We start from the raw sequence: 22476 nt of genomic DNA, 5'->3' as shown, positions 1-22476 counted from the left end.
AACCCAGTCAGTTCATTTCAATATGACAAAAATAATCTAACAAGAGCTGTGATATTTAGCACCTAATCACAAACTAAGACATGAGTTTTGGGTAATTTACTAACGGGACAGGCGCAGCTTGCTACTTGCAGGTGGAAAAATATATAAATATAGCTTGCATGTGTACGTTAAACATGATATTTGGGATATCTCATGTATTGTCAAAAACTGTCCTCTGCATTTTTTTAATGTTTTCTTTTTTTGACAAATTTTTCTTCCACCATCAGTCCTTCCTCTGTTCCTGCCCACTTGTCAACCAATCAGCATTCGGCCGCGTCATACACGTCCAATAAGGCGCGGTTAGAACTTTGGCGACTGCACGGAAACAGGTTAGCACTGGCTGAAAACTCATTTCTGTAGAAGGCTGCAGTCTGCGACATACCACCTCGTTCCCAGTTTTCTGTGGCCGGAGTCTACAGCGAAGACTTTTTTAATTTGACACTTGTGTCGGTTTCCTTTGAAGGTCAGCACCGCATTTCTGTTTGGGTGCAATTTAAGGGCGATTGATTCACACGCCTTAATTTATCACCTGTTTAAAATCTGCATGCTTTTTAAGTTCTGCAATATTACTGTTTGTTGTTGTTGTTGCTGTCGTTTTTTATATGGATTATATCTCAGCACTGCTGTGCGTAATTGCGCACAGTGCCACGGCTTGATCCTCCATTACGCAAGACAGTGGGAAGACTTAGATCAGCAGAGCTGAAGATGACGTGTAGGCTCTCTCTGGCAGCAGTTATTGCCCTCCTGGCACTGCTGCTGCCTTCCTCTCAGGCCCAGGAGCAAGGTATAGCCGCTCCTCCTCCTCCCCCTCCTCCTCCTCTTTGATCCAACACATCTGACTTCTTCCACCTCCTCTCTCCTCTGTCTGTCCTCTGCCGGCTGTGTGTAGCTGCACTTTTAGTCTAAATTAAAATAATAACTGAAGCAAACTACGCCAGTGAAGTGTTCTGCTTTAACTTCAAGTTTTAACTCTCGCCTATGATGATCAGATAATCCATCAGAACTTAAATCTAGTTTGAATTTCCTGGTAGGAGCTTTTTATTTTTTAAAGACGTTTAAACCATTAAATATAGCCTACTGAGAGCAGTAATGCAGCTTAAATGTGTAGTTAAATGTGGCTTCATGTTTATTAAGATTTATAATCAGAATTTTTCCTATGAAAAAGTTTCATGCTATGCTTCCCATCAGACTCAAAGGACATGCTGATCCTTAGCAGAAGTTCCTGTTGTAATTGGAAGCAGATACAGTGACTGATTTCCCAACTCCAAGATCTTGGATCCACAGCAGGAATTAATTCAGTGTTTTCGACAGGTCCATGTGGTCAGGCAGAGCTGCTGTAAGGCATCTTTAACACGCTGCAGACAAATTAAGCTGAAATGCTGCTCTCTAAAGAAAGCTGAGGGGATTTATGACTGACCAACAGTCATTCAGTGTGGATTTGGAATATTTGTGAGAATTTTTGTTTTTACCACTGTGAGACATCTGGTTTGTCATTATGCATTACAACCTACACTGAGACATGTGAAATTCAAATTTTAAACAGGGACATAGGTTACACAGTGTGTTAGGTGTGTGGATTATTTGTGGTATGTAATGTAAATCTGCTTTCTGATTGTGAGTTTTTGTGATGTACTCCTCTCTCCTCTTGATGTATTTCCTCTGACTCTTTCTCAATTTTCCCTCACACAATAAGACTTTACAGACACTTGTGGTGGGTATCTGTTGTGTACCAGATGTCTGACCCCCCCCCCCCCCCCAACTCCACTACTGCCCACCCCACCACCACCACTGTTTCTGTGCAGACACTCAGTCTAACACTACAGCGAAGGCCGACATCGTGCTGCTGCTTGATGGCTCCTGGAGCATTGGGCAAATCAATTTCCAAACCATCCGCAACTTCATCGCTCGCATGGTCAGCGTGTTTAACATCGGCCCAGACAGTGTCCAGATTGGTAAAGCTTTCACTGCTTCTATCGTATACTGTATCGTATTATCATACATCGGGTCTTAGTTTTGCCCCTCGGTTCATTGTTTGAAAAAAAAAAAAGAAGCTCTTGCAGCTCCTTCTCCCTTTAATTTTTTTCTGATCAGTTTATAAAGAACAAGTCATGTCAGTTTATTTATCTGACACGTTTAAAAACAGAAAATCGAGCAAGCAGCTGATATTAGAGATGCCATGATGGAATGATAACTATACTTTGGCTCAAGGTATCTGCTGATGCTGAGTACTAATCAGTACTTTAAAACACTTAAAGTGATAAGCTGGATTCTGTACTGTGAGAACAAAAGTGAGAAATTCATACATTAAACAACAATAATATAATAACTGTTTTAGGTGTGTGACAACATCAGGCTAAATTTAAACACCTGTGTCTGAAATCTACTGAAAGAAGTAAAATTACACACTACCTCTAGATAAAAGAAATTGGTTGCATTTTTTGAAGTTGACTTAATTATTTAAATTGTCATATCTTGGTATATTTTTGGAAAAGTCAGAGTTGCTGTATCTTTGGTGTTTTTCTACATTGTTTCTGCAGGTCTGACTCAGTACAGCAATAAACCAAAGACTGAATGGAACCTTAACGCCCACCCCACCAAAGCATCCCTGCTGCGTGCTGTTGCCACCCTGCCATATAGAGGAGGAATCACGCTGACAGGTGATTTTTAATTAAAAATTATTATTATTATTATTATTATTATTATTATTATTATTATTATTATTATTATTTTTACCAGCACTACAGCCCAGTCCTCACAGGGTTCAGACTGATCTAGGGGCCAGCTTGGGAGCCAACTTTGATTCATTGTTATTTATACTGTTTCAAATCACAGTTTATACAAGTATAGTTTCAAAGTACTTTATACAGTGAGGTCGAAGTATGTTACAGAGAGTCGGACGCTGTGGGAAAGAAAGATTCTCTTTTAACAAGAAGAACTGGGAGCAGAAACTGAGCTCAAAATTTGGCAGGAGTTGATATATTGAAGATAATGCGCTTCCACAGGAATCAATAGCTTCCATTCAAACACAAATTAATCAAGGAAAAGTTAAAGACACATTCAGTATCACCTGATCTAACAGTAAGGTTTCTGAAAAAGAAATGTTTGAAGCCTAATCCTAAAGTAGACAGTGTCCGTCTCTTAAATCCAAATGAGCAGCTGGTTCCATAGGAGAGGGGTCTGATAGCTGAAGGATCTCCTTTTAGAAACTCCAGGAACCACAAGCCTGCAGTATGGATTTGGAATACTTGTGAGGATTTTTGTTTTTACCACTGTGAGACATCAGGTTTGTTATTATGCATCACATCCTACTCTGAGACATATGAAATTAAAATTTTAAAAAAGTGACGTCAGTTACACAGTAGTGCTGGGCGATATGACGATATATATCGTGTGGACGATAGAAAAGTGTCTATCGTGCCATTTGTCTTCTATCGTTTCTATCGTTTCTAACCCTAATTTTATAAATTATTACATAAAATATATCATTAACCGTTTACAACCGGTCGGAGCAGGCACACTCCGTTTTGCCTAACTATTTTTAAATCCCTGTAGAACTGTAACCACGTAAGGTAGCGCAATAATTTTATTTTTATTTTTTGCATATGAAACAGTACGAGTTGTACTTACATCTTATTCCATTAGCTTGCCCTAGGTCACGGTTTCCTTCCACATATAGCTTTGCAAAAATTGCATAAAAAGCACTTCCAGTAACAAAGACATAATATTCCAGAAACAGGCTTTGCCGATCCGATCAGCTGTTCATAACACTTCCTACTTGGAATATAAGTCAGCACGAACTATCGCATGTCCTCCATTACCTGCCCGAAACCGGAAGTGACGTCATTTTCGCAGAAAATGTAGTTTTTTAGCTTCAAAGCCTATGTTGGTGTTTTTAAAAGTCATGTTTGACTTTATGCTTTTCTGTATCATTTCTGGGATGCTTAGAACTCAAATTACACTGTTGGAAATAGTTTATTTTGATGCACATGCTGTGTTCTTGCAAATTTGCATTTATTTATTTTCATTTTTCCTGTAGTATATAAAAATTAGTGTAAATCAAAAATAAAACTATGAAGACACTCAAAATAAATTTCTCGTGGTTGGAAACTATTTTGTGCAACTTTTTTGTATTTACAGTTTTGAGGGATAAGCCTCTTAAATTTCTCTAACTAGAAATATATGTAAAAAACAAAACAAAAACGATTTTCAATTTTTTTGTAGTTTATTGCACTTTTTTGCAATTTATGTAGTTACTATGGACTTAATGCATACACATTATTAAAATTTGGGCTATAACGGTTGTATTGATGTATAGCAACTTGAAATGCTCCCACAAATGACACTACAGCATGTAAAATGTAAAGATAAGCTCTGGCGGACTTGGTTCTATGGTAGGTCTTAAAGGGTTAAATAGCCTGTGGCAAATATATTAGTGTGGTCTTCTCACTATACATACTCTTAACTTTATGCAAGAGAAAAATAAAGTATAAAAAAATGATATTTTTCGCAAAGAAACTCCGTCTTGTGGTTTTGCGACATGGTGCTGCTTTACGTGCACCCGGATTTGCAACATGCTTTACGGTAACTCAAAACAAAGACTGCACCCTCTCCACTCGCTGTTTACAGACTGCATACTTTCCAGATGACCACAGGTCAGGTGGTATATCGTGATATATATCGTTATCGTGATATAAAAGAATTCATATCGTGATAAATATTTTTTCCATATCGCCCAGCACTATTACACAGTGGGTTAGGTGTGTGGATTATTTTTGTTACGTAATGTAAATCTGCTTTCTGATTGTGAGTTTTTGTGATGTACTCCTCTCTCCTCTTGATGTATTTCCTGTCTGTCTTTCTCAATTTTCCCTCACATAATAAGACTTAACAGACATTTGTCATGAGTATCTGTTGTGTACCAGATGTCTGACTACCCCCACCCCCCCACCCCCCTCCACCACCACCACTGTTTCTGTACAGACACTCAGTGTAACACTACAGTGAAGGCCGACATCATGCTGCTAGTCGACGGCTCCTGGAGCATTGGGCGCAAGAACTTTAAAACCATGCGCAACTTCATCGCTCGCCTCGTCAGCGTGTTTGACATTGGCCCTGACAGAGTCCAGATCGGTAAAGCTTTCACTGTTGTTACTATAACAGCAAGATTCACATGGAGGGATGTTTTCCTCCAGACAGCTGTCTCTCAGTATTTGCCTAACTTAAACCTCTTGTAACCTCAAGATATTCTGCTTATTTCTAAATCCATTTTTATTTTTTAAATTTACTAGAGTAGCTTTGCATGAGTCACAATTAAATCCACCCTAATCTAACCCTAAGCTCTGTCTGAAATAAGCTATTTTACACCAAATCAGAGTTGCTTTATCCTTAGTGTTGTATTTTCTGCAGGTCTTGCTCAGTACAGCGGTGACCCAAAGACTGAATGGCACCTGAACACCCACCCCACCAAAGAGTCCCTGCTGAATGCTGTTGCTAACCTGCCATATAAAGGAGGAAACACCATGACAGGTTTTTTACAACTTTGGCCTAGCTATCACTGACATGGGTGCCAGTGTGGGAGACAAATTTAATTCATTTGTATATACTGTGCTTTCAAAGCACTTTACATACTGGGGCCAAAGCCATGGTGTGAGACTCAGCCACAGTGGAGAATGAAATGCTCACTTTTAAGAGGAAGAAACTTCAGACAGGTATGAGAAAGACAATGGACAAACTACCGAAGAGAGTAGACACAAAGTTAATGAGATGCAGCAGGGCAGAAAATTCATGGAGCTTGAAAGAGAGGCGAGACACACTAAGCATACATGGTAATAAATCAACAAGACTTTTATGTTATTACTCAGTTGTATTGGTTGAAGGTGAAGGGGCTCAGTGAAGATATAAGCAGGATGATTAGAAAGAGGTGAACCAAGGAGAGACACAGAAGTAGTACAAGTTAAAAGCGACAATACACTGGGAGCAGAAGCTGAGATGAAGCTGAGCATTGAACAGCTGGAAGGAAAAGCTGATATACTGTAAGATGATGATCTTCCATGGGAATCCATACCTACAACTCAGATACACCCACATAGTTTAATAACGGTCCCTCTATGAATTGCGACCTTATTGTGATGGAAGGGTTTGTGTATCCCAGGGACCACAGGGGCTGTGTTATCAGGGGGCTTGTGCCCCCTGGTAGGGTCTCCCATGGCAAATTGGTCCTGGGTGAGGGACCAGACAAAGAGTGATTCAAAAGACCCCTATGAGTATAAGATGGAGGGAACACCCTGTCTGTGATAGGGTTACCGGAGCCCCGTCCTGCAACCAGGTCCAGGGAGGGTGCCCAAGGGTGAGTCTCTGGTGGCCGAGCCTTAGTCCATGGTGCCCGGCCAGGCACAGCATGAAAAAGGGACACGTGCCCATCAACCTGTAGGCCCACCACCTGCAGGAGGCACTGTAGGGGTTTTGTGCATTGTGTGTCGGGTGGTGGCCAGGAGCAGAGGCTCTAGTGGACTGATTCCTGACTACTGAAACTAGCAAATGGGCAATGGAATGTCTCCTCTCTGGTGGGGAAGGAGCCTGAGTTAGTGCATGAGGTTGAGAGGTACCGGCTAGACATAGTCAGGCTCACCTCAACACATGGCTTGGTCTCTGGAAGCAATCTCTCCTGGTGGACGAGAGGGTTTGTTCCCTGCATCTTCCAGGGGAACGGGTCTTGACTGACATCTGCGCTCATGGACCGAACAATGGTTCTTGTAGCCTTCTTGTAGTTCCTTGACGGGGTGTTTGAGGGTGCTCCCCCTGGCGATTCTGTTGTCCTAGTGGGAGACTTGAACGCTCATGTGAGCAACAACAGTGCGTGACTGGGAGGAATGGCCTCCCGGATCTGGACTTGATCAGTGTTTTGTTACTGGACTTCTGTGCAAACCAAAGTTTGTCCATAATGAACATCATGTTCGAACTTGAGGGTGTCCATAAGTGCACGTGGCACCGGGACACCCTAGATGATCAATTTTTTAATCTTATCACCAGACCTGCAGCCATATGTTCTGGACACTTGGGTGAAGAAAGGGGCTGAGCTGTCAACTGATCACCACCAGGTGGCAGAGGAAGATGCTGGACAGACCTGGCGCACCTAAACGTAGAGTGAGGGTGCGCTGGGAATGCTTAACAAAGGCTCCAGTGCGTGAAATCTTCAACTCACACTTCCGGCAGGGCTTCAACAGCATGCCGAGGGAGACTGGGCACACTGAGTCCGAATGGACCATGTTCAGCACCTCCATTGCAGAAGCCATTGCACTGAGCTGTGGCCGCAAGGTGGTTGGTGTCTGTCGTGGTGGTAACCCCCTAACCAAATGGTGTACACCAGAAGTGAAGGGAGCACCAGACTAAAGAAGGAGTCCTATTGGGCTTGGTTGGCCTGTGGGACTTCGGAGGCAGCTGAAAGGTACTGACAGGCCAAGAGGAACATATATATATCTATATCTATATAGATATAGATATATATATGTATATATATGTGTGTGTGTATGTGCATGTATGTATATATATATATATATATATATAGATAGATATATATACAGTCAGGTCCATAAATATTGGGACATCGACACAATTCTAACATTTTTGGCTCTATACAACACCACAATGGATTCCAAATGAAACGAACAAGATGTGCTTTAACTGCAGACTGTCAGCTTTTATTTGAGGGTATTTACATCCAAATCAGGTGAACAGTATAGGAACTAGAAAAATTTGCATTTCCTGCGAAAATGCTGTGTGGATGCCTTAACGCTGAAGCTGTCTGCTGAAAAGCTGAAAAAGATGAAAAGTTGCGTGGTGGTGAAAAAAAAATGTTGCCCTGAGCAGGATTCGAACCGAGCCCTCCTTGTCTCAAGGTAGCTATTCATTTCACTGAGCCAAAGTCACTCTCACAAAGAAAAGGTGAGAGACTGACAATTTTGCTGAAATGAGGAGAAGCGGCTGAGAATTGTGCTGTTAAGAGGTGAAAAGGCTGAACACTTTGCAGAAAAGAGGTGAATGAGCAGAATTTCTGCTGAAAAGAGATAAAGAAGCAGAAAGTTCCACTGAAAAGAGAGGAATCAGCAGAATTTCTCCTCAAAAGTTTTTTCTGGAAACAGCTGAGAATTGTGCTAATAAGAGGTGAAAAGGCTGAAAATTTTGCAGAAGAGGTGAATAAGCAGAATTTGAGCTGAAAAGAAGTGAAAATTCTGCTGAAAAGAGTTCAATCAGCAGAACTTCTGCTTAAAAGAGGTCAATGAGCAGAATTCTGCTGAAAAGAGGTCAATGAGCAGAATTCTGCTGAAAAGAGGTTTTTGCTGAAAACAGCTGAAAAAGCTGGTATTTGTGCTGAAAAGGGGTGAAAAAACTGAAGATTCTGCTTAAAAGGGGTGAAAAAGCTGAAATTTCTGATAAAAAGAGGTAAAAAAAAAAAAAAAAAAGTTTAACTGTTAACTGAAAGAAATTTTGCCATATGCGGGATTTGAACCTGGACCTCCCAGTCTGAGAACGGATGCTCATCTCACTGAGCTAAAACGCAGGTCAACCCGGCAAGGAAATTCAGTGAGGCCATCTATAATATGGCAGAAATGGGCAAAAAATATTGCAAAAAAAATTCAATATCTCAAAAAGTATAGAAGTTATGAGCACCAAAAGTCATAGCCGGAAAGAGCAGAAAGAGCAGAATTTTTTAAGATTCGAATGGTGAAAATCGGATAAAAACTGTGGGAGTAGTTAAGTGCCGAAAAACGTACGGAAGCAACTAGATTATGGTGGAATAAAGAATAAAGAGAAACAGGAACTCAATAGTGTGGATGCCTGAGGCATCCACACAATTATGACAGTTTGTATATGTGCCTCCCACTTCTTAAGGGACCAAAAGTAATGGGACAATTGGCTTCTCAGCTGTTCCATGGCCAGGTGTGTGTTATTCCCTCATTACCCCAATTACAATGAACAAATAAAAGGTCCAGAGTTCATTTCAAGTGTGCTGTTTGCTTTTTGAACCTGTTGCTGTCAACTGCCAGGATGAGATCCAAAGAGCTGTCACTACCAGTGAAGCAAGCCATCATTAGGCTGAAAAAACAAAACAAACCCATCAGAGAGATTGCAAAAACATCAGGCGTGGCCAAAACAACTGTTTAGAACATTCCCAAAAAGAAGGAACGCACTGGTGAACTCAGCAACACCAAAAGACTAGGAAGACCACCGAACACAACTGTGGTGGATGACCAAAGAATCCTTTCCCTGGTGAAGAAAACACCCTTCACAACAGTTGGCCAGATCAAGAACACTCTCTAGGAGGCAGGTGTATGTGCGTCAGAGTCAACAATCAAGAGAAGACTCCACCAGTGTGAATACAGAGGGTTCACCACAAGATGTAAACCTTTGGTGAGCCCCAAAAACAGGCAGGCCAGATTAGAGTTTGCCAAACGACATCTGAAAAAGCCGTCGCAGTTCTGGAACAACATCCTATGGACAGATAAGACCAACATCAACTTGTACCAGAGTGATGGGAAGAGAAGAGTATGGAGAAGGAAAGGAACTGCTCATGATCCTAAGCATACCACCTCATCAGTGAAGCATTGTGGTGGAAGTGTCATGGCGTGGGCATGTATGGCTGCCAGTGGAACTGGTTCTCTTGTATTTATTGATGATGTGACTGCTGACAAAAGCAGCACAATGAATTCTGAAGTGTTTCGGGCAATATTATCTGCTCATATTCAGACAAATGCTTCAAAACTCATTGGACGGCGCTTCACAGTGCAGGTGGACAACAACCCAAAGCATACTGCAAAAGCAACCAAAGAGTTTTTGAAGGGAAAGAAGTGGACTGTTTTGCAATGGCCAAGTCAATCACCTGACCTGAATCCGATTGAGCATGTATTTCACTTGCTGAAGACAAAACTGAAGGGAAAATGCCCCAAGAACAAGCAGGAACTGAAGACTGCTGCAGTAGAGGCCTGGCAGAGCATCACCAGGGATGAAACCCGGCGTCTGGTGATGTCTATGTGTTCCAGACTTCAGGCTGTGATTGACTGTAAAGGATTTGCAACCAAGTATTAAAAAATGAATGTTTGATTTATGGTTCTTATTCTGTCCCATTACTTTTGGTCCCTCAAGAAGTGGGAGGCACATTTGCAAACTGTTGTAATTCCTACACCGTTCACCTGATTTGGATGTAAATACCCTCAAATAAAAGCTGACACTCTGCAGTTAAAGCATGTCTTGTTCGTTTCATTTGGAATCCATTGTGGTGGTGTATGGAGCCAAAAATGTTAGAATTGTGTCGATGTCCCAATATTTATGGACCTGACTGTATGTCCATAGCCAGTCTTGTCAATGATCTCAATGGGTGGATCCAGGCCTATGCAGAACAGCAGTGGAGACAGAGCATCTCCTTGGTAGATCCCGTACTTGATGGTGACTTGTGCTATGTGCTTGCGGTTGGCTCTTAGGGTCCTGTTGATCTTGTATAGTTCTAGGCATTCCAGGATCCATGTGTGGGGCATTGAATCATAAGCTTTCTTGTAATCAATCCAGGCAGTGCACAGGTTGGTCAGTCTGGTCTTGCAGTCTCGGCTGATTGTTCGATCTACCAGTAGCTGGTGTTTTGCGCCTCGGGTATTCTTGCCCATCCCTTTCTGTGCCCCACTCATGTATTGAGCCATGTGCCTTTTCATCTTAGCTGCTATGATGCCTGATAGGAGCTTCAACGTGGTGCTGAGGCAGGTTATTGGTTGGTAGTTGGAGGGGACCGGTCCCTTCTGGGGGTCCTTGAGGATCAGGACTCTCCGGCCTTCGGTTAGCCATTCTGGGTGTCTCTCGTCAACTAGCAGCTGGTTAATTTGTGCTGCAGTCAGCTTCTTCAGCTAGTAGGCGTGAACCATGTCAGGGCCTGGTGCTGGTGCCGGTACCCATCTGTGCCGAGTATAACCTGGAAGTCCTGAGGTCAAAATGGGAGACACACCCAAAGGTGGTGGAGAATGACCGAGCTAAGATCCTGTGGGACTTCCAGATACAGACGGACAAAATGGTGGTGGCTAACCAACCAGACATAGTGGTGGCAGACAAACAGAAGAAGACGGCCGTAGTGATAGATGTAGCGGTTCCCAATGACAGCAACATCAGAAAGAAGGAATACGAGAAGCTCAAGAAATACCAAGGGCTCAGAGAAGAGCTTGAGAAAATGTGGAGGGTGAAGGTAACAGTGGTCCCAGTGGTAATCGGAGCACTCAAACTTGTCCCACAAACAATCGGACTCTCAAACTAGGCGAGTGGCTCCAGCAGATCCCAGGAAAAACATGGGAGATCTCTGTCCAGAAGAGCGCAGTCCTAGGAACAGCTAAGACACTGCGCAGGACCCTCAAGCTCCCAGGCCTCTGGTAGAAGTCCCAAGCTTGAAGGATTGACCGCCCGCAGGTGCGGAAAGGCACAAATAACATGTTTTTTACGAATACTTATTTTTTTTAACAAATACTTTCAAAGACATTTGTATTCGGGAACAAGAAAGAGTTTATATCAAAAAGCTGAGTTTCCTTATGAGACCGCAGTGTATGGCCGGATGAGTGAGTGACGTGTGAAAGAGGTGACTGACACGGGTTGCTCCACACAGCAACAGAGAAGGCTCGGCTGAGCAAAAAAAGGCTGACCTGCATCACTATTTTTGTTGAATAGATGGTTTTTGTACCTTAACTGGGTTCCGGAGGCAGTTTATAACTTTCGCGAAGATCAGGAGATTATTCCATTCCATTACATTATTGACGCCTGCAGTCGGGTGCTCTCATGTTCGCTCTGTTTACGTAGCTCTGTTAGCTTGGTAATTTAGACAATAGGCTGTTGACAGAGTAACGTTAACGTTCGGTTTAAAAGGTTAAAACGATGCTTGTGTAGTTGTGTCGAATTGTATGCACTTGTGGGAGTTAAATGGTACATTTAAGTTACTCTGTCTTTTGCAGACAGCAAGATGTAGGCTATAGACTACATTTACAAGTGTGTGCATGTGGGTGTGTGAGTAAGCAGCAGTGTACTCACACACTGTGTGTAATCAACCTCTGAGAACAATGGGATTTAGAATGATTTGGGAGCCCATTCACTGAGGTAGTAAATGCTGACTAACCTGAAATACAGCAAGCAGAAAACTCAATTAAATCTGTTCCTTGCTGTCACGGGGCCTCTGAATACTTGGAAACAGCACAACATAAATTTTATCTTCCTTATTATAACCACAGGGTTATGGTTTGACTACAGCTAACTGGTAAAGATGTAGCATTAGCTCGTCTGTCAGGAAAGATCTGTTTTTGTCGAGTTTGAAGTTCAGATAGGTGAATAAATAAGTCTCAACTAGGTGATGAGATTTTACTAACAATTTACTGTAATACTAAGTGTCTGTCAGTGTTAATGTCTGCTATTTCATGTTATAGTTATTATTATTACTTTGTAATTTATTACAAAGTATAATCACTTTACATTTCTCAGTGACACAGTGAAGAAACAAATGCATGACTGTACTGAAGACGTATTAACTTTAGCATAGCTTCCCATCACTTATTAACTTACCTGAAACTCTCCACATGTCACGTCTGAGTGGCAGACCGTGGAGATGAGGAAAGTAGGACCCAAAACACGGGACTCTGCGATGCCACAGTGCACTTTATTTACAGTGAATAGATAGGTAAGTCCAACAATTAACTCAGAGGTACAATTTGCCAATGGTTCTCGTCCCTTGCTCCCAGTGCGTCCCGTGCTGTAGCTCTCTTAGAGTGTGTGCTCCCCAACTCGCTTCTTCGCTCGACTTTCCTGGAGGAAGAAGGACAATCCACAATTAGCCACACACGCTAGCCGACTACCAAGACCACACGTCTAGCACAGACTATACCAGTCAGGAGTAATAATCCCACGTCGACTGTCGCCGCGAGTCCAGGTTAAATATCTCTTCCTAGCCGGGAGGGATGATTACCACCAGCTGGTCAGGTAATCAGCTGCAGGTGGGCCGGCAACAGCGAAGAGGGACTCCCGATGACGACAGTCGCCCGGACACGCCTCTCCCACGGCGCGCGCTTCCGTCAACAGCCCCGAGGACCGGGGAGAGAGAGGGAGAAGCAGACACACACATGCACACACACTCTACATACAACTTCGGACAGAACAGTAGGCGACAGACCCCAAATAGCAATCATAATAATAATAATAATAATAATAACAATAATCCCCACTGCTCACGGACCCCCGAGTCCTCCAGAGCCGGGTCCATGACACTACATGGATTTGGGCAACCAAATAGAAAGGAGTGTTGCTGCTGCTGAGCCATCTCTTGGTCCTCCACCAGCCAAAAAAACTTGCTCAAGTTCTGTGTGGAAGCATTTTACAGTCAGTACTGCAGATTAAACAAAAGTGATATGTAATGTGTGCAAAAGTCAAATAATCAGAGGCTTATATATCAAACATCTGTCAACATCTGATATGCATAATCACATGCACTTAAAGCATCCTCTCCTGGTACTGTCTGCCAACCCCCCTCACAAGCACCAATCCCCCCCACAAGCACCAATTCATCATCACAGCCATGTTCTGCCCCTGCAAGTCAGTTTCACTGTCTGTTCAGCTTCCTCCAGCAAGGACGGGTGGTGGGGGGATTAATAATGGTATTTTATCAGTTGTTGGTTTAACCATGGATGAGGCAAAGGCTGTTATGTTATTTTCTTTTCAATGACGTTCCATATTACATGTTCATTGCTGGATTTATGGAAAAACATCAACTAATATTGAATATCCATAATTATTGTAATAGATATAATTAAAGAATACTTACACTATAACATTAATTAGAAGTGTAACGCAAAAAAACTGGATTTTTATGCCTATTTTGAATTTTACTCAAATACAACTACTGGCTGCTTTGCACATTTCTAATACACACACACCTATCTATCTATCTATCTATCTATCTATCTATCTATCTATCTATCTATCTATCTATCTATCTTTATTTATTTATTTATTTATTTATTTATTTATTTATTTATTTATTTATTTATTGTGACACCGGACCCACATACAGACACTGCTTGGTTGTGCTTATAATTGTGCTTTATGCAAAACAATGTCGCTTCTCCTGCGGTTTCTGGCACCAGCTTCGGACGCAGCCACTCCGTCACTCCCAGTGTGTGTGTCCGCTCCTTCTCACTGCCATTGTCAGCTTAAGAGACATCTCAAGCTGGCAATGGAGTCCAGGGGGGAGAGTGGACAGCCAATCTCTTTCTCTGCAGTTCTGATGACCCTCTGGAGTCTCTTCTTATTGGTTGTTGTGCAACCAGCGTACCACACGGAGATGGCGTGCACTAGCACACTCTCAATTTTGGCTCGATAGAAGGACACTAATAGGTCAGTCTGCAGCCTCTTCCATCTTAGAAACCTCGAGAAATGGAGGCACTGCTGGGCTTTCTTCACTAGGGCTAATGTGTTTGTGGTCCAAGATAGGTCCTCGGATATCTGAGTATGGAGGGACTTAAAGGAGGGCAGCCTTTCGACATAGTCACCTTTTGTGGATAGTGCTTTGAGAGTATGGGGTATGGGGTGTCTGGCTCATTGCTACGGGCCATTCAGTCCTTATACAACCATTGCAAGAGCTTTAACTTGGTGATGGCCTTTAGCTCGCACTGGAACAGTTTGCCGCTGAGTGTGAAGTGGTGGGAATCAGCATCTCCCAATCTGAGGCCATGGTCTTCAGCTGGAACAGGGTAGAGTGCCTACTCCGGGTCAGGGACGAGCTCCTGAACAAAGTGGAATATTTTAAGTATCTCTGGGTCTTGTTCACGAGTGACGGGAGAATGGAGTGGACAATCAATAGACGGATTGCTGCTGTGGCTGCAGTGATGCAGATGCTGCTCCGGTCCATCGTGGTGAAGAAAGAAGTTGAGTGTAAAAGCAAAGCTCTTGATTTACCGGTCGATCTACATCTCTACCCTCACCTTTGGTCACGAGTTTGGGTAGTGACCAAAAGATCAAGGTCGTGGATGCAAGGAGCGGAAATTAGCTTTCTCCGAAGTCTGGCTGGCTTCTCCCTTGGAGATAGGATGAGGAGTTTGGCCCTCAGGGAGCAGCTCGGAGTAGAGCTACTGCTCCTATACATCAAAAGGAGCCAGTTGAGGTGGTTGGGGCCTCTGACAGAGATGCCTCCTGGGAGAGGTGTTCTGGGCATGTCCCACCGGGAGGCTGCCCCAGGGCAGAACCAGGACATGCAGGAGAGATAATATCTCTTGGCTGGCCTGGGAATGCCATGGTGTTCCCCCGGGCACGCTGGAGGATGTGGCCGAGGAGAGAGAGGTCTGGGCTTCTCTGGTTAGGCTGCTGTTGGAGTCAAATTGTTAAATGTTGTCATTGTGTTTCTTAAATTTGTAAGTCTTGGTTCAAGCAGTAGGATCAAAGACATTCCTTTGTCTCTGACCACCTCTCCAGCTACTCTGGTGCTGGGGGAGGTTTTATTAGGCACATCCTATCTGAAAGATCTGTTTCTTGTGTGGTAAGCTTCCTGCTTTTATGATCCTTTTGTTGAGCAGGAGATCACACAAAAGCACCCCCAAACACATTCTTACACACACATTCTCACATACTCACACGTACACACACACGTGCACACACATGCACACACATGCACACACATAGTGTCTTGTCTTTTGTAACCAAGGGGGGTTTACGAGGGGAGGTGCTTGTGTAAACTATTGTGTTGTGTAAACTGTAACTGCCATGGGAATAAAAGGCTACGAGGAGGGCTGCTCTTTGAAGGAGTTGGGCTGGAGACAGGTGAGGAGCGTTATGTCATGGTCCTGAGTCTGAGGACTCAGTGTTTTGTGTTTCCTTATGCTTTTGTTCATTCCGAGTATGTATTCTGTTGTGAATTGCCATTTGTTAGGTTTCTGTTCTTTGCCTGCCTGCCCCCACTTCTGTGTTCCCTCCGTCTGTCTATGGTGTCACGGTCCTGGGTCGGTTCGACCCAGCATTTTGAGTTTCTTATGTTTTAGTTTATTTTCTGCATTATGGATTGTTCTTTATCCTCTGGTGCTTTGATTGTAATTGTGTTCTGTTCCTTTGCCGATCATGATGAGTATTCTGGTTTGGGGTTTTGTTAGCTTGCCCTCATGTTTAGTTTAGGTGGCCTGTGTTTGGTCTTCTCTGTCTGTCCGTGATGTTATTGTGCTTGCTTATGAGTCTGCGTCTGTGTCTCTGTCTGTCGTGTGCTTCCTGTTTTATTCTGAAGGTCCCCGTCTCATGTGAGTGTGTTCAGTTTACGTTTCCCCTGTCCCGTCAGCTCTGATTTCTCCCAGGTGTGTTCCCCTCCTGTCTCTCATCCCTTGATTACTGCCATGTGTATATAAGCCCTGTGTTTCCTTTGTTCTCTGTCGCGTCGTTAACGTCTTCTGCCCTCACTCCCTGTGTGTTCTGTTCGTCATGCCAGTCTAGTTGTTTTTCAGTATAGTTAGTTTTCTGTTCGGTAACCCCTGCAATAAAGCTGTTTGTTCGGAATTCACTTTCGCTTCCGTGAGTCCTGCATCTTGGGTCCTTCCTCTCTGCCTGCCTGCACACAGCCGAGACATGACACGTTAAGCTCCACGAGCCTGGTTCCAACCAAGCCTTCCCTCGCTAGCAAGTAAAAGACCGGTTGAAGATGTTCTGTCTTGTTTTTTTTTCCTTCATGAGGAATAAGTCTCTAAACTAGCGGGGCCTGTGGAAGCGCAGACTCAACAGCTGCTTCCTGTGTGCCCCGGCCCCAGATAAGTGGAAGAAGATGGATGGATGGATGGAGATTAATAAAGGGTTTAACTTTAAAGCGATCACAATGCATAGGTAAAAAGGCTGCAGCCTGACAGCTCATCAGTTTGTTACCTGTTGAAGTTCAGCATCTCCCTGCTAAGTTGGGGTCAGCATTTGCACAGCTTTCACTCTGGGTTCTTGGCTAGCTTAGTGTTAGCTGGCTGGCTGAGAAGGCATTCAACCATGTCACTTGGAGTGTTGTGTGGGAAGTGCTTTGAGAGTATGGGTTGTCTGGCTCATTGCTATGGGCCATTCAGTCCTTATACAACCATTGCAAGAGCTTTAACTTGGTGATGGCCTTTAGCTCGCACTGAAACAGTTCGCAGCTGATTGTGAAGTGGTGGGAATCAGCATCTCCAAATCTGAGGCCATGGTCTTCAGCCGGAACAGGGTAGAGTGCCTACTCTGGGTCAGGGACGAGCTCCCGTGGAATATTTCAAGTATCTCTGGGTCTTGTTCACGAGTGACGGGAGAATGGAGTGGACAATCAATAGACGGATTGCTGCTGTGGCTGCAGTGATGCGGCCACAGCAGCATGGTGAAGAAAGAAGTTGAGTGTAAAAGCAAAGCTCTTGATTTACCGGTCGATCTACATCTCTACCCTCATGTGGGTTGGGTCGTGACCAAAAGATCAAGGTCGTGGATGCAAGGAGCCAGTCTGGTTGGCTTAGCATTAGCATGCTGTCTGTGCAGATGCTTGCAACAAGCCAAAGTTGTGTTAGCAGCTTAATCCAGCTGTTTCTTTCCTAGAAGCAGTCTCCACTTTGCCATCAAACTCTTGTCCCATTGTTCAATAAAAATAAAAGTAATGTCCATATCAACACTCTATCAACATGAGACTGTGCGACTGTTTTCGTCCTTTGGCACGTGAACTGAAATCAGCTGATTGTGGAGCATGTGTAAGAGAAACCGCTAAGTGGGATCAATAGGGAAGCGGACTAACAATTCTGAGGAATTCAATTAGAAGAAGCAGTTCTCGATTCCTATCCCTGATAATGGACACATTAAGCATCACCTGATCTAGCTGTAAGCTTTCTGATGGGTCAGATTTGTTTCAGAGGGGTTAAACAACAGAAAAGCAGCATGCAGTGCTTTGTTATCTGCACACATAACTGAAACGTCTTCCTCACTGTGGTACAGGAATGGCTCTGAACCATATCCTCCAGAACAACTTCAAACCCAACGTGGGGTTGCGTCCAGACTCCCACAAAATCGGCATCCTGATCACTGATGGAAAGTCCCAGGATGAAGTCATCTTAAATTCACAGAACCTGAGAGACAGTGGCATCGAGCTCTACGCTATTGGTGAGTGAGCTTCACTGGTTTGAAGAAAAGGAAATGAAAACTTTTGGATGATTGCTACCTGCATGCAGCGATCAGGAAGAGTACCTGACTTTACTCGAATGGGCTGAAAATGATCAACCAGCAGCCACTTTAGTCATCTTCCTTCATCAAACTCATGGTTTATTTTTCTCACAGGTGTAAAAAACGCTGATGAGAATGAGCTGAGGTCCATCGCCTCTGACCCAGATGACATTTACATGTACAACGTCTACGACTTCAAGTTCCTGGTGGACATCGTTGACGAACTCTCTGTCAACCTGTGTAACAGTGTTAAGGGCTCAGGTAGGGAAGGAGCCATTTCAACATTGTCAGAACAATCTTAAAGATGGGCCAGTGTTTCAAAAGGCTGCTCAGAGAATCTAGTCTGCATCTGATCTGGACAAGACTTCTGAGACATTTTACATTTTCTTAAATCAAATAGTGATTTATTAATATTGCTGTCTCAGAGATGTCAGTCATTGGTTTGGTAACTTAACCTCCATGCTTGTCATGGGAGTTAGAAGTGACCACATTTGAATGAGAGAGAGAAGTTATCAGCTAATGCAAATAAGATGCAACCATAAACTGTACATGCTCACAACATAGGCAGAGATACCTGCTAATGAGCGCTAACTAACAGATAAAACATGTGAATAATCAGGTCATCTTATTTATTTAAGGTTATCGAGGTGCATCCATGGACCTAAACATAAATGAAGTATTGCTATGAACAACAAACTCACCAAAACTGGAGTACATACTTCTGGGACAGTCTGTTAGTGTCATTAACCGCACGGCAGATAATTTCATTAAAATGCTCCAAGAAGCACCAACAGCACAAAGCTGTTGTAGAGGTCCACTTCAGTGATTTCAATTGGCATAGGTGAAGCCAAGTGGAGACAGCTAGTAACTACGACCGCTTGTGTCTGCCCCATCCTGTTAGCCATAACGGCCACATCCTTAACTTTAAGCCTTAACAAAATCCAAATGGCTTACCCAAACAGTTGTTATCGACTTATCCCAAGCCGATAACAAAAGGCTTCTCTATTGTGTTCACCACCTGTACTGGTGTTATGAAATGTGAAACTATCCACAGGCCAAAGTTGTTTTTTTTAATTTTTTTTTATATCACTCTGTCTTTATTTCTGCTGTAAAGTTGGACATTTTATCATGGCACTCTATAGGGACTGACTCACTTTTCGAGTCTGCCTCAAGTGGACACTAGTGGAAATGCAGTTTTTGGCACCTCACACCCAGAGGCCGATGCTTGGTATTGCGAGGCAAACACATATTCATGGCAGGATTTAAAACAAATGAAGCAGAAAGTTCACAGCAGTGTGATTTAAATGTAAGATTTTAAAATTTAAAACTGCAATTTTTCACAAGTAAATAGCTGCTCAAAGCTTTTTATACAAATCAGTCTTTAAATTCTAGTCTGTCATTTTTAGACATTTTAGTCATCACTGGTGGTGAAGGTCACGTGGAAGTATAACCAAAGCCCAGTTTTTAAGTGAAGGAGATGGTCAGGAGTCTCGCTGTCAGAAGAGTGAGAATAGCGAGGGCAGGTTTATGGCGGCAGAGTGGTAGTGGGTTTAAAAAGGAAAAGACTGAACATGCTGTGCTTTTGTTCCTTTTTAGGTCATACTCTAGAGGCGCCCACCAATCTGGTGACTTCAGAGGTGACACAGAGCTCCTTTCGTGCCACCTGGACTCCACCCAATGGCACCGTGGAGAAATACCATGTCACTTACATGATAGCTAGGAAACGCATTGAGAAGGTGAGATTAAACTCTCCCCCTCATGTTAATTTGAAACAAGAGAACGGAAGTTTCTAATTTCAACTGTCACAACAAATTTAATTCATATTGATGATAAAGCTGTTATTTAATTTATTTGTAACAATCAAAATATGAAAATGTACCCCAGAGGATATACAGTGTGAACCCATGTGCTAATCCGTGTGTAAAATCAGCTATTTTGGTAGATTGTTCTAATGCTGCACCAGGAGAATCGTTAAACGTAACTCGTTAATCGAGTTCTACTAAAAATAATGTTAAAATGTCTCAACAGCTGTGATGGTGCTACAGCATTAAGCAGTGAAACAAATAACTTCAAACTTCCAACTCTTTGTGACAGCCCTCCTGTCTGAGGTGGAAAAAAGTACGAAGTGTGATTTTTCTGTTCGGTCCTGACTGACCTGATCTCTGTGTCAGGAATATTTCGTAATAGTTAATTAACAATCGCTGGACAAGGACAATTAAAAATAGATAGTGGCACTGTCTGTTGGCCTAATGATGTCATCAAATCAATATTAATGAATAAAAAACAATAAAAGAGGCTGGGATGGACTTAGCAGTAACTGTGGACCTTACACAATAGAGGGAGGATGAAAAGAAATAGTGTGCCAACTTCACACCTTAAGTGCTGTACAGAAAGTGGAAGTGTGGGAGAGACTCACACTGCTACTGGCTCACCCTTCTGTAGCCAAGTCCAGCAGCTAGAAAGGATCAATCAGCCTAAGTCAATGTTTAACAGTGACACAATCCGTTATCCAAGTGACGTAAATTTCATCATCAGAGCATTAACATGTTGCAAGACTCCAACCAAACATGTGTAAAATAACCTGAAAGTTTAAGAGGGCAGACTGCTCGTCCATAGCGCGTGCACTTCTCTGTCCACAAATAAGCACACTGTCACCAGCTCATGAACACAGCACAATAGATTTAGACTCAGCAAACTATAATCATCTAATGATTAAAAGGTGAGAGCTGTAGTCCTCACGACATCCCAAAGGTGAGTCCAGCTGTTGTTTAAAGTATTCTTTGGTTTTGGTCATTAACTCGTTCACTGGTCACAGAATAAGAACCAATCCTTTATTGTTTCAGCTGCTAGTCAAGGGATCGGTGAGCACTGTAGTGCTAGAAAATCTAAACCCTCTGACTGAGTACATCATCAATGTTTACGCTGTGGTTGGCAAACGGAGCAGTGAGCCTCTCAGGGGCACTGAGACCACCCGTGAGTGTTTCCTCTGCTGCTTCTCTGCTGCTGGGTGTATGCACATGTTACAGTCTGTAATGTTGGTTATACAGAAACCTTAATGCAAAATTAAAGAACAAAAAATTATTCATCATTTTATTTAGTGCATGGACACTATGTTTGGTGTTCAGATTAACGTGCATGAAAAACTACATCTTTGAACTCTTCCTTTCAGGAGATGGATAGGTGCCATTTGAGCTGATGGAGGCGTCATTCAGATGGAAGTTTAACTCCTCTGCTTCAGCCGTATGGTCCCAGTTCCCCAAAACCAGTCAGCCACTTAAAAATACTCCATCTGTGTTGGACTACGTGTTTCATGTTGTGGCATTTTAAAACACATTTATAAATGTGACCACATTACAGTTCTTGTACTCTCTCTCTGTTGACCTGAGGATCAATAAAAACAACATGGCTCTCATGATCAACAAACCAGTTTGTGGCTCTTTGTGTGTAGAATGGCTGACTGTTGGTGGATAAAGGTAAATAAATGGTAAATGGACATAGCGCTGTGCTACTCTCCCGGAGCACTCAGAGTCTCATTCACCCATTCACAACCATTCATACAAACACCTTCTTCTGTGCTTTCAAGTGCTTTCTATCTAATATTTACACACAGTCATACTCCAGTGGATGCATCAGAGAGCAACTTGGGTTTAGTATGCTGCCCAGGTATAGTTGGCATGCAGACTGGAGCAGCCAGGGATCAAACTGCCAACCTGATCCCACTCTACCTCCTGAGCTACAACCACCACACGAGTGTGGTGTAGGAGTCCACAAAAATGGGTCACGTTTTCCCCACTCAAAGCCAGATTTACTAGATGGGGTAAAACAGTGTGTGAGGACAATCCCTATTGCTAGTCTTTAAGCACAAACCCAGTCAGTTCATTTCAATATGACGAAAATAATCTAACAAGAGCTGTGATATTTAGCACCTAATCACAAACTAAGACATGAGTTTTGGGTAATTTACTAACAGGACAGGCGCAGCTTGCTACTTGCAGGTGGAAAAATATATAAATATAGCTCAAGCGTGTGTACGTTGAATATGATATCTGGGATATCTCATTGTATTGTTATTTTTTTTTTTTGACAAATTTTCCTCCACCATCAGTCCTTTCTCTGTTCCTGCCCACTTGTCAACCAATCAGCATTCGGCTACACTATCCACGTCCAATAAGGCGCGGTTAGAACTTTGGAGATTGCACGGAAACAGGTTGGCACTGGCTAAAAAGCTCATTTCTGTAGACAAAC

The 22476-nt window shown here is 43.0% G+C and overlaps 1 protein-coding gene across 2 annotated transcripts; it reads left to right on the top strand.

Moving 5' to 3' along the window:
- Positions 1–395: 395 nt before the first annotated feature.
- LOC134643566 (collagen alpha-1(XII) chain-like) lies at positions 396–21632 on the top strand. 2 transcript variants are annotated; one of them, XM_063496000.1, is made up of 11 exons: positions 396–502; positions 683–823; positions 1842–1991; positions 2577–2696; positions 5020–5169; positions 5446–5565; positions 18007–18171; positions 18346–18492; positions 19828–19967; positions 21075–21204; positions 21401–21632. In XM_063496000.1, exons 2-11 carry the CDS (start codon positions 745–747, stop codon positions 21409–21411), a joined length of 1212 nt encoding a protein of 403 aa, XP_063352070.1. In that variant the 5' UTR covers positions 396–502; positions 683–744; the 3' UTR covers positions 21412–21632. The 2 variants fall into 2 exon arrangements, with proteins under 2 accessions (XP_063352070.1, XP_063352069.1); XM_063495999.1 differs by having other exon boundaries at positions 658–823.
- The last annotated feature ends 844 nt before the right edge of the window (positions 21633–22476 follow it).

This window comes from Pelmatolapia mariae, linkage group LG15 (assembly GCF_036321145.2).
Source record: "Pelmatolapia mariae isolate MD_Pm_ZW linkage group LG15, Pm_UMD_F_2, whole genome shotgun sequence".
NCBI classification, from domain to species: Eukaryota; Metazoa; Chordata; class Actinopteri; order Cichliformes; family Cichlidae; genus Pelmatolapia; species Pelmatolapia mariae.
The sequence above is the reverse complement of the archived record's forward strand: the minus strand, read 5'-3'. Positions and strand labels throughout refer to the sequence as shown.